The sequence below is a fragment of the Xyrauchen texanus genome, chromosome 22 (genome assembly GCF_025860055.1).
Source record: "Xyrauchen texanus isolate HMW12.3.18 chromosome 22, RBS_HiC_50CHRs, whole genome shotgun sequence".
NCBI lineage: Eukaryota > Metazoa > Chordata > Actinopteri > Cypriniformes > Catostomidae > Xyrauchen > Xyrauchen texanus.
Genome location: NC_068297.1, coordinates 10,142,795 through 10,155,213, shown reverse-complemented (window position 1 = coordinate 10,155,213; position 12,419 = coordinate 10,142,795). Strand labels below are relative to the sequence as shown.

Sequence of the window (12,419 nt, the reverse complement as noted above, 5' to 3'; positions counted from 1 at the left end):
AAAACAGCAAGATGTGATGCAATGGTCAAAGATGTCCGCCTAGTGCATGTTTACAAAAAAAAAACATACTGTGTTATCAGCCCCTAACTCCCCTGCTGAAAAGACCAAATCATCCAGACTGGTCTATGCTGGTTTGGTACTGGTCTACCTGGTGGACCAGCACAGCCATGCTGTTTACAAACAAACTTAGCTGGTGAAGCTGACTGACCAATGAAGTCTTGTTGGTTTAGCTATAGCTAAGAAGCCTGCAGAAGACAACTGCATCCCATAATGGAGACCAGCATCCAAAACACAACATACTACATTGTTTTTTCAGCAGGGCCCTTTTGTGTTCCATGGAAAAAATAACATCATACATGTTTCGAGTGACACAAGGGTTAGTAAATGATTTTCATTTTGGGATAAACTTGCCCTTTAAATCCTATACATGAAAATATTTCACAAAATCTCTGCAAATGCCACATGCTGTCTGCATTCCCTATCTATGGTCCAGAAACCTGGTTCCTCACAGCTATTTCACCCCAGGTCCCCTCTGATTTCCTGACCCATTATCTCTGAATAAAAACAATGCCAGCCCCCTCCAGCTCTGTAGGATCAATCAACCATCTAATAATTACTGTTGCTGGCACTCTACACTCACCCTAAAGCTCTGAATACAGCTAATGCGGCCAACCATCCCATGACCCCCTTTCCATCCACTGCTTTCATATATTTCATAAGGTAAAAGAGAGGAGGGAAGAGGAAAGAGAGAGAGAGAGAGAAAACACAAACAATAGGGTGAAAGAAAGAGAAAGAAGTAAATGATAACAAGAAATGATACAGATTAGTAGATGACATTAAATACTTTTGGGAAGTTGATATCCTGTGGTGTGACATGCGTAACTCGATCTAAAACTTTTTTAAACAGCATTTTGCTAATTCTTTTAAAATGATTATGCATGCAGCTTATACTACCGCATATTAATTGAGACAACATGGAATATTTATTGTAGAAAAATTAATCTGACACTGACTATTTACAAACGAAAAGTTGATTACAACTGTGAAAAATCTGTCAAAGAACCTTAAATATACACTTTCCATTATACAGTCATAAACATTTTAACTTAAAATCATGATGTTGGTAAAATATTTAAAAAGAAGAAGAAAAAAAAGTCAGTGTCAGTGAAATTGAGACAAAGCTTGCGTAGGCATGTGTAAACTTCATTAATTCATTGGTGACTTTATTGCACTCTACAGTACATCTGTTCAGCCCTCTGACAGGGTTGACAAGTTTACTGACCACAGCTGAGGAAATTGCTTGTTTCTGCACATCCAGAGTATGTCAGAACTCAACAGTTAAAGTCCTAACCCCCTTTAGCTGTATTCATTCAGTAACAATGTGAAACTTCTGCTATTGTTGTTACGGAATGTAGAAACTCCTGACAGCCAACTTATTTTAAATACACAGGTGGGGGGATCTCAGAAAGGTAAACTAACCAGGGATCTTTCATTTTGACAAATACAATGTAACAATATAGACACACCTTGTCAGATCAAAAGCAAAGCATTATGAGAATCAAACAAGGCTCAATGTAAAAGAATTAGTTCTCCCCCCAAAAATGGAAATTCTTTCATTATGTACATGTCATTCCAAACATGATTGGCTGTCTTTCCTTTATAGAAAACAAAAGGCATTATTTTGTAGAATGTCCTGGCTGCTCTTTTTCATTCAATGAATATGATTGCACTGTAAATATCAATAATCAAACAAAAATTATCATAACAAAAACTCTTTTGTGCTCACCTCGAGCTATAAAGCCCATCAAGAAATGCTGACCACAAATCACACCAGAGCAGAGACCACATTAATCTCAAAATATAAAAATAGTTTACTCAATTTAATCTTACGTTTTTACTATTCTTACTAGTTTTAATTAAATTATCATTACTCTCTAAATCCTAAAGTTGTTATTAATACAAACATTTAAGTGGTCCTAATTAAACATTACTTGAAATGTCACATTTTGGAATCATACCTCAAATACATAGGCCTAAGTTCTTTAAACATGGCTTCGAGTACTACTAACTTAAAATTACCAAGTACAAAACTGCGGCTGTGTGGAATACCCATAAACACTTGTGCTTGAATAAATTATGTTTTTTTGGTCAAAACAACGGAACTTATGTAGTAAAATAATAGTTTTTTTTATTTAAAAATGTATTTAGTTTGAATATTTATGACTATTGTTGTTGTTTTGTTGTAGCTGGTTGATAATTGCGATTTTTGTTAAGTCACCATGAGGGTGATTAGTGTTCACTCTGGTGAACTTGGAGCCTGTTAAGTTTAAGCCATTCTTCATTACTCAATTGTACTTTACAAGGGCAGATTTATGCGCACTAAGAATTACTGAGCACAGTCCAGTGTGCCATATGGCTAAATTAGAGTCTAGTCATAATTTCTCATATACTGTATAAGAAATGTCATAACCCATTTTAAATAATTAAATCAAAACAACGATCTTTATTCATAGTTGAGTTAAGCTTACTTGTAACTAGTTACGTTACTTAAAAAATTACGTTCAGTTTACTTAAGACAAATAAGTAACTTTATTTACTAAAAAAGCATGCAAACCAATTGCCTAGAAAAATCTAAGGTTAACTAATTAAGTCAAGTCAAGTCAATTTTATATGTATAGCGCCTTTCACAACACAATCTACTAATTCGATTTTACAGTGTGGGGACTTTTACTGTAATGCACCAAAAATTTGAAGAAAAAAAAACACCATAAAAGACTAATAAAAGTGGTTCATATGGCTTTTGTACTGTAATTGTTCAATGTCCATATATTTAGTTTTTTGTTGCATTACTGCTGCTTTTTGTGAGGAACAGACAATATATATTCACTGATAATCGTCCATTGTAGTGGAATACATTTGTGTACATTCAAATACGCTGTTTAAAGACACTTTAATCATTGAATAACATTGTTTTAATAACTGGAGTGTGGCACAGGAAGATAGGTGTGATGATTACATTCATTAACTTGAGAATCTGATTAAAGAATTGATTGAAATGGTTCTCCACAAGTACACCACATCACCTCAGAAGGCTCTTTTCCATCTTTTTTTCTCCAGACCCAAACTTGGATGTTGTCAATGCTTTCTAAGCATTATCATAACAAAAACTATTTTGTGCTCACCTCGAGCTATAAAGCCCATCAAGAAATGCTGACTACAAATCACACCAGAGCAGAGACCACAAAACCACAAAATGTTTTACATACTTTCTGGTCCTTTTTGTAGCTTTACAGCCTCTGACACTCTATGCTTCCATTGCATGAAAAGCAGTAGAGTGAATCTTCTTCAAAACATCTCTTTTATTGTTCCACGGAAGAAAGAAAATCAAATGAACGTTACGTTTATTTAGCGTTTTCTGCCACTAAACTCAAAGCACTTTACACAGTGAACAGGGGACTCTCCTCAACCATCACCAGTGTGCAGCATCCATCTGGATGATGTGACGGCAGCCATAGTGCGCCAATACACTCACCACACACCAGCTATTAGTGGAGAGGAGAGAGTGGAGTGATAGAGCCAATTAATGGATGGGGATTGGGTAATTTGGCCAGGACACCGGGGTTACACCCCAACACTTTTCGAGAAGTGTCATGGGATTTTTAATGACCACAGAGAGTCAGGACCTTGGTTTAACACCACATCTGAAAGACGGTGCCTTTTTACAGCCCCATCACTATAATGGGCATTAGGACCTACACAGTCCGCAGGGTGAGCGCCACATGCTGGACTCCCTAATACCTCTCCCATCCAGGAACTGACCACGATCAGCCCTCCTTAGCTTCAGTAGGCAACCAGTCTTGAGCTACAGGGTGAAATGCTGCTAAAAATGTATTTAGAACAACATGACTGTGAGTAGGTTATTCCAGAATTATAATTTTTGTGTGAGCTAGCTCCGTAGAACAAAAAAAAATCATCCAAGGTAATGTAAGAAATTCCCCATAATGTTCTTCAGAACACACCACTAAACCTCATTCTCTAACCACTAAAGATTTTTCGATAACATTCCAAAATAAGGTTCCATAGTAAACATTAGCAAATGCATATCATGAACAAAAAATGAAGGTATTTTATACAGCAGTTATTAATCTTAGTTAGTGTTAGTTAATACATATACAATTGTTCATTGTTAGTTCATGTTCATATCACATTAACTAATGTTAACAAACACAACTTTTGATTTTAAAAATGAATTAGCATACATTGAATTTAACCAAAATTAATAAATTCTTTGAATTGTTAGTTCAAGTGAACTAATGTTGTTATTTGTTAACAAATGGAACCTTATTGTAAAGTGTAACTAATTTTTCTCTCAGCCATAATCTTCACTAGCACTTCTGAGTTGCCAGTCCCAGGAGACTTTTTTGTTAATGTCAGATGATTGAAGTAGGACAGCCCAATTAAAGGGCCATTTAAAGCTTGTTCTGGCAAAACTGCTTCACTGTGACTCACATGCTTTGTGAGATTATAATTTTTTATGAGGCAAAGACAAGCAGCAGGGGCCAAGCAAACACATAGTAAACTTCAGATTCAGCAAAGAGACTATGAGGAGATTATTATAATGTCACGAGACCACAAAAAGTGTATTATAATGCAGTAACACACACTGACAGTGATTGATGTATGTCGTCATGAAATATGCTTGTTTTGATTATAAATAGAAGCTTGTTTTTTTAATGGTGACGCAAACTTTATGATTAAAAAAATGCTTTTACAAAAAACGAATATTCGAATATTCTATTATTTAAATGAAGGTAATTAATGAGAGAGTTCTCATTAATTACCTTCATTTAAATAACAGAATATTAGTTTTTTATGAGCTTAAATATTGAAATAACAAATTATTGATGAATGCCCATCCCTAATTTGCATGCACAATTTTACACAAGGCTTAATAAGCCGGAAACATGTGTGGTCATGTTAACAACTTAAATGGTTTTCCTTTATTATGTTAAGGTAATATACAGGTTAAAGGGGTCGGCAAACCATGGTAATGCTGGCACGCAGAGGGGTAATTACTGGCACACCAGCAATGGCGAGAGAGGAGTAGACTATTTTATTTATATACACCGATCAGCTACAATATTAAAACCAACTGCCTAATATTGTGTAGTATAGCATTCTGAGATCCTATTCTTCTCACCACAATTGTACACAGCGGTTATCTGAGTTATCGTAGACTTTGTCAGTTCAAACCAGTCTGGTAAATTCAAGAGACTGTTGTGCGTGAAAATCCCAGGAGATCAGAAGTTACAGAAATCCCCAAACCAGCCTGCCTGGCACCAACAATCATCCATGCGATTATCTAATCAGCCAATCGTGTGGCAGCAGTGCAGTGCATAAAATCACGCAGATAGGTTCAGGAGCTTCAGTTTAATCATCAGAATGGGGAAAGATGTAATCTCAATTATATGGACCATGGCATGATTGTTGGTGCCATGTGGGCTAGTTTAAGTATTTCTGTAACTGCTGATCTCAGGGATTTTCACGAACAACAGTCTCTAGAATTTACTCAGAATGGTGCCAAAAACAAAAAAACATCCAGTAAGCGGCAGTTCTGCAGATGGAAATGCCTTGTTGATGAGAGAGGTCAACAGAGAATGGTTCGGCACAGACATTGACCAGGAAAATAAAAAATGGTACTCCATGTCAAAAAGGTTGCCGACCCCTGACATAAACTGACCAACACAAATAGATTTTTGCCTATTATCCTGATTTCATGTTGCTTGTGAACACCTTTACCGCCGTTCTGAGTGGCTTTGACATCAAAAGCAAGTTAATGCATGTTTCTTGTATTGTTTTGTTTTTTAATACAATGTTTTTGGCAGTTATTCGCATATTGGCATAAACACAAAGTTTCCCGAACTCTTCTCCCCATCTGCCATTGGCTAAACAAACAGACTAGTCTCGCCCTGCTGTGTAAGGCTGGTCCGGATGATTTAACAACAGAGCCATGTTTTCGAGGAAATCTCTTTCAGAGCGGTGAAAGCTGTGCTTATAAATTGAGATCTATTTTATGACTTGTTTCTCTACCTTTGACTGGAGCAGAAGGGCTCTAAAGACCCAACGGAGGGTCTTAAATGGGGGACAACTGAAGCCCTTATCACTCCAGCAATGGGAAGGGGCAAGGAGAAGCACTATCTGAACTCTGTGACAGAATCTCGACCCCAGACACTAAACCTTCAGTCCATTGGTGGTTTGATGGGGGCCAGAGGCTTTTCAATGTAGGACAGAAACACTTTTACCCTTCAAAGGGACAGATACATGACATCAAATTCAGGTTCCGAGATGGCTGAATTTAAATAAAGAAAAAGTAATATGGTGAATTAATATGACGAATAAGAAAGATATTGCATTGAAAAGGGGAAAAACTGCATACACAATTCCAAGTTCAGGGCATTTTGATAAAATGTATTCTGCCCTAAACTGCAATCAGCTGCTGACTTCATAATACACAGTAAAAACTATTCTACTGTTTGGCTTTTTTGTAGGCCCTATGGGTAGAATATTTTCTATTCAAAAATCTATTCATGTTCAGTCAATGTGGTAGGGAGCAGAAATTTTCTCTTGATTGGTTGGCAGTCCAAGTTGGTTGTTTTGAGTATTGTAAACAAGAAGAGATGCAACCTGTGGCTTATATTAACTAATTGGGGTGTCAAACAAAGTTTCTGAGAATTCATTGCAGTTTCCCACTGGCAATATACTGTAATTAAGCGATATTATGAATACTCATCATGAGACACAGGGCAGGATGTCTAAAATAGTATTGTTTAAAAAAAAAAGAAACAATAGATCCTTCTATCCAGTTTCATGCAACCTACCATTGGCCACGTTCACACTAATCTGTTTTCGTTTGAAAATGCATTGATTTTGCTTCCTTAACGCCTCTCATCCACACTGGAACAGCATTTTCTTCCATCACAAACAAACAGCATGTCATGATAGGAGGAAGGTTATGGGTGAAATTGTGGTTGGGCAGACAAACTAAGGATCACTGAACAACAATCAGACGAAAGGTACCAGGCAGTTATTGGTCAAATTCCACTAGATTGCTAGGGCAAGTGATGCTTCCTGTTCAGTAGCATGTAGACATGTGTAGGTCCAGTCCAAAAAGGTAACTAAAATCTTGGCAAAAGTGAGAGAATCATATCTTGGATCCAAAATGAACATCTAGTCAAGATCAAAAGCACCATCCTTTGAAAATTAGTTTTTTAACTAGAGGTGCGAATCTTCACTGGCCTCACGATTCGATTACGATTCAAAGAATAATGATTAGATTATAAAACACTTCTCGATGCATCACAATGCATCTTGTCCTTCAATATCGTTCTTTTTCAGTTTCTTCAAAATTCATTTTTTACTCGATTTCTTCCCTTTCAGCTTATTATTTAACAGCTGTTTTAAAAATCAGAACGAGTCACATTACATACACTGGCCTTTTACATTCAGTAAGAACCATGAACAAATATGGAACATCCACAAGATTAAATAAATGTTTCTATAGTTTAAAAGAGTATCTCAGTTTTCAGTTTCTTTCTTTAGAACCTTATAAAACATCTCTTAAAAGCACAAAAAAAATATTGGTTCTCCATCAAAAGCAAACTGAACTTCAACTGATTAAATTTAAACTAAACTCAGAATCAATTCTGATTCTTTTGAGAATCAATTCAGAATCGTTTGAGTATGAATCGCAATGCATCGCTGAACGATTTTTGCCAACAGCTCTATTTTTAACACACCAATTAGCACAAAAGCAAAATTCTCAATGATGACTGGAGCTTCCAGCTGCAACCATTAGCAGTAAATAACAATTTTGTTCTGCCACAGGAGCTGTGCTGCTCTAGAGGTGAGGACCTGTTGTCATCAATCACCTCCCATGTGGTGGGAATACAACTGTTAATCTTGAGTGAATACCGCAGATGTAGGCTAATAGGCAAGACTACCTGAATGAGAGAATCTGAGTTATGGATATTTTATGACAACGCATGAGTTCTTGAAAGATGCTTTTTCCTAGATGTACTTCCAAGAGTGTGCACTGTTGCACTGTTCTACAGCAAGAGTCTACAGGCAAGTTATACAAAAATTCACATTGCACCAGTGTACCACTTCTGAGATTCTTGAGCTAATATCTCACTCAATGGGGAGCCAATAAACTAAAACATTACTGTGAATTAAAGTTGCAATGGAACATGTGCATCTACAGATATGAATACACAGCATCACTATGCTATCACTATTATAAGCTGCTGTATTTTATAACAGCCACAATTGATAGCTATATTTAAATGGCATGATAAAATTTGGTATCTGTGTGTGCTGACTTTAAGTAAACACACATAAAGTACACATCAGAAAAGCACCTTTAGGCATTAGTGGCAGTCATATGCCCACACTAGGATCACAGGTTAGAGCTACTAAAAACACAAATAGAGAACATGCCTCTGTAATTCCCTATGACTAAAACAACAATCATATACTTCAATGTAATTAAGTACATTTGAAAACATTTTTGCTCACAAATCCAATACAGTAACACATAAAACTTATTAAGTCTCACAGACAGTAATGCATCTTTATATAATTCATTGAAATATTCAAAACAAACATGTCTAATTTTAAGCATTTCCACCAAAAATTATCACACATTAAGTAGCTGTTGTTCATTATAATTATGTAATTGTATTATAACATGACAGCTGCGATGAAAAGCGATGCTGCAAATTATTTCTCATATGCTTATTTACAGTAAAATGAAGGTCATCAACAAAATAAACAATGTATGTCTACTGTAATCCCTAACAGCATTATGTCTGGAGTTGTACTCAACGCTGCATAATTCATTAACAATCCTTGAGGATGCTTTCTTAACTAATATCTGATTTATACATACAAAGTGTCTCATTGTATATGTGTGAAAATGAAATGTCTGTTCTAAAAATTAAGTGATTGATGGCCTGTTGACAGATTTCACCATGTGTACCAAAGTCACAAGGCTAAGCGAGAATTAAATCCCCATTATACCTGACTTCACAGGCAGAGGGCTGAGGCAATTAATGCAATAGCATCTGTGGAGCCAGACTGTATGGATAAGTAGTGTCTATGTTGGCCATGTGCAAATGCCATCTCGTATACCAAGTAAACCTGAGTCCACAAGCCTTATGTAATCTGTGTTTCCTGGAAACCTATGAAAGTCTCAATGACTGCATGTTACTCACCTGCATAATATGGTGGGCATCCTATGCTATACTTGGATGCCAGTGCACACACATTTTTTTTTTTACAATAGCACTTCCAAATACATGTTTATAACTTCCATAATATCAAAGAGACCCTTTACGACTCATAATATTAATATTCTGTCCTTGTTACTGGACTTGAGGTGTTGCATCAGCACAGAAATCATTGGATACACATTAGAGGACCCTCTGCATGGACCTCATGTACATGGGCATGTAAACCACCAAAATATGGGATACATATGGGATTTGCTCCACTAAACTCCCAAACTGACTTCCTCCTGAATGTCCAAACTTACCATTGAGGCCATTGCTTCTGTGCAGATGGTTGGAGGACAGATCATCCATAGACCTTCTGGCGGGCCCTATTTTGCCCTCTGAAGGTTTGTGCGTATGGCTGCGATGGTGATCTGGGCTCGCAGCACTACCTGTACTGGAGGTACTACTTCCATCTCCAACATCTCTAACATTATTAGAACCACCGTTCATATTGGTCAGGCTGGACTGACTGTCTATGGAGCTCCTGGATCCAGCTCCATTCCTCTCCTCATCCAACATCACAATGATTTCCTTTAACTCCACATTCTCTCTCAGCACAATCTCTTGTGTGGCCTCTAGATCTTTCAGTTTTTGCTGAAATATTCCAACCTCCTTCCAAACAACATTGGCAGTGTACCTGCCAAATCTCTGCCATTCCCGAGACAGTTTCTTCCCTTTCTGCCGATCATCATCCAAGAAACAGCACAGTTCTCTAAGCTCCTGGTTGTCTTCTTGCAGTTTCTGGTTCACCTCCTTCAAGCTCCGTATCTCGTGGAGATGCACTTGTAATCTCCGGTTGACGTCCTTCATCATGTTCCCATGTTCCACCATTAAGTTAATCTTTTCGTTATCCACTTTTCGGAGTCTCCAAAGCAGCTCCTCTTTGCTGCATCTAAGGAGTTCTTCCTCCGAAATCTTACTTAAATCATCCCTTGGGACATCTATAATATGTTTTGCCATATTCCTTTCGTTAAACGTAGTCTGACGGGAAATATCTGTTCACGACTTTCTATTCGTTCCTGGTGAAAACGTTATTAAAATAATATCAAGATCATCATTAACAATTAACCCAGTTGTTCGGAAGGGTAAAAGTAAAAATCCGCAATAAGGTTTATGAAAAACTCTCGCAAATGACCCAGATAAGAAAATACGAAGCCGTTTCTGATCGTCCACAATTCATTTTCTGTCCGGGAGCATCCTTTTTTTAACCCAGTGCTTAGTGATGAGAAGATCTGGCAGCGCATTCAAACGCAAAGGCAGATGAATGTTAAGAAAAATGCGCCGTGAAGTCAGTAGTTGCGCTTCATCGTAGCGTTTGGTGATGTCAGTGACGTCCGAAGAAGAGCAGAACACGTTCACAGCATTGGGTTACCAATTGTAGTTCTCTTTTTTTCCCCCAGAGGGCGCGTGGCGGCTCAGAATGCCGAATCCACATTTGAAATAATTCAACTGTCAAGACATCCTATTGGAGAAATGTTCACACTTTAAAGAAATATTCTTAATTATATTGTTTAAAATACATTTTCACTCACATAAAATGGTAAACCTTCATAATTAATCTCAATATAATAATTTCCACAGGGCACAAGCCAGCGTTCACAAAAACGACTATGATTGGTCCATCACTGTCAGCGCTGATAAAAGTAACACGTACCATGTGATAACGCCTTTCGTACCGGTTCAGCACTAATCTGGACAATAATGCATACTCGAACAACGAGACTGAGACATATTAAAATCCTTTAAATTAAAAATGTAAATAGGTAAATTATTACGAGTTCAGTTGTATTGCTTTTATCCCAGTGTACAAGGCTGACCTATCAGAGACAACGTACGGGCAGCTGTTCCCCGTCCATTAGGAACTTGCTAGTTCATGCCATTTTTCATTCTACATTATATCTGATTTCTAATGCACACGAAGGGGACAGGATCCACAGCAGGTTGCACTTGCAGTTGCAGTGATGTAAATCTAATCTAAATTCACTTCATTATCCGTCTATTTAGTTAAATCAAATCGTTTAGATGAGACAAAAAAAAAAAAAACTTATTTGAAAAGTTTAAAGAAACAAACACAAATATTAACTGCCGATGTCTACGACGAAGTATGGCGAAAGCAAAATCAAGCAGCGATATGTATAACGTTACCAAGTGCTCAGTTGTATCCCTTGATGTCCCAGAGGATTTTGTGCAAAAGAAAAGTGATGGGGTGGACAAGCATTTAGGCAAATTTTGAGAGTTTCTTCCCCCTTACAGGAACAGCAGTCTATAATTTTTAAGTCAGTGTGGCTCTAATAATAGCCATAACGTGTCTGTGATAATTCAGATGAGGTTTAATGAGCGTTAGGCTAATATTAGTGCTCTGCTGAAGTTTTTGACCTATGAAGCATTGTTTCAGAAACATTCCTTTAGAAAAGAGACTAGAAACACACTAGTGAATTGCTCGTTCATATGTTAATACGTAAATGCTGTGATTAGAATATATAAACCAATTTAACGGGGTTAATGTGCTAATCTGTCAGATGATCTCGGCAGATTTTAAAGATGACCCCCTTAATCTGTTTACACAATAGTTTTACTGAGACGCCCATGAGGTCAGGGCAAGACTGGCAGCGGGTTGGCATTGAAAAGCTTTACTCTTTGCTAAATTAGTATTGTCCATTGACAAAGTAATCCTATAATAAATGCACCTATAAGGCATTAGCCCCCCAAAAAAAATACACTTTGGGGTGTCCCCAATATATTTATATTTTAGTAAAAATAATAGACACATATGATAAAATTAATGCAGTTGAAAGTAAATTTCGTGAATTAATTATTTTAAATAATTGATATTATGTTTGTTTATAGGCTTGTTGCCATGTCCCTTTAAAATAAACGCCCCGCCCCACATCTAAAACTGATAAGTCTTTAAAAAACGGAGAATAATAAACCTCCACTGGCAGGAAGAGAAAGCTTCATACTGACTTTTTTGAGGAGTAGGCCTAATTCTCTCTCTCTCTCTCTCTCTCTCTCTCTCTCTCTCTCTCTCTCTCTCTCTCTCTCTCTCTCTCTCTCTCTCATCTATCTACTATATCTATCCACTCCATA

At 37.1% G+C, this 12,419-nt stretch overlaps 1 protein-coding gene across 3 annotated transcripts in view; it reads right to left on the bottom strand.

Annotated features, from left to right (window-relative positions):
* LOC127662573 (coiled-coil domain-containing protein 85C-A-like) overlaps positions 1-10,625 on the bottom strand; it is a 55,191-nt gene extending 44,566 nt beyond the window's left edge. For all 3 annotated transcript variants that reach the window (XM_052153818.1, XM_052153819.1, XM_052153820.1), the window contains exon 1: positions 9,593-10,625. In XM_052153818.1, the coding sequence (XP_052009778.1) occupies positions 9,593-10,292 (700 nt within the window). In that variant the 5' untranslated portion in view covers positions 10,293-10,625. The remainder of the gene's footprint in view (positions 1-9,592) is intronic.
* Between the last annotated feature and the right edge of the window lie 1,794 nt (positions 10,626-12,419).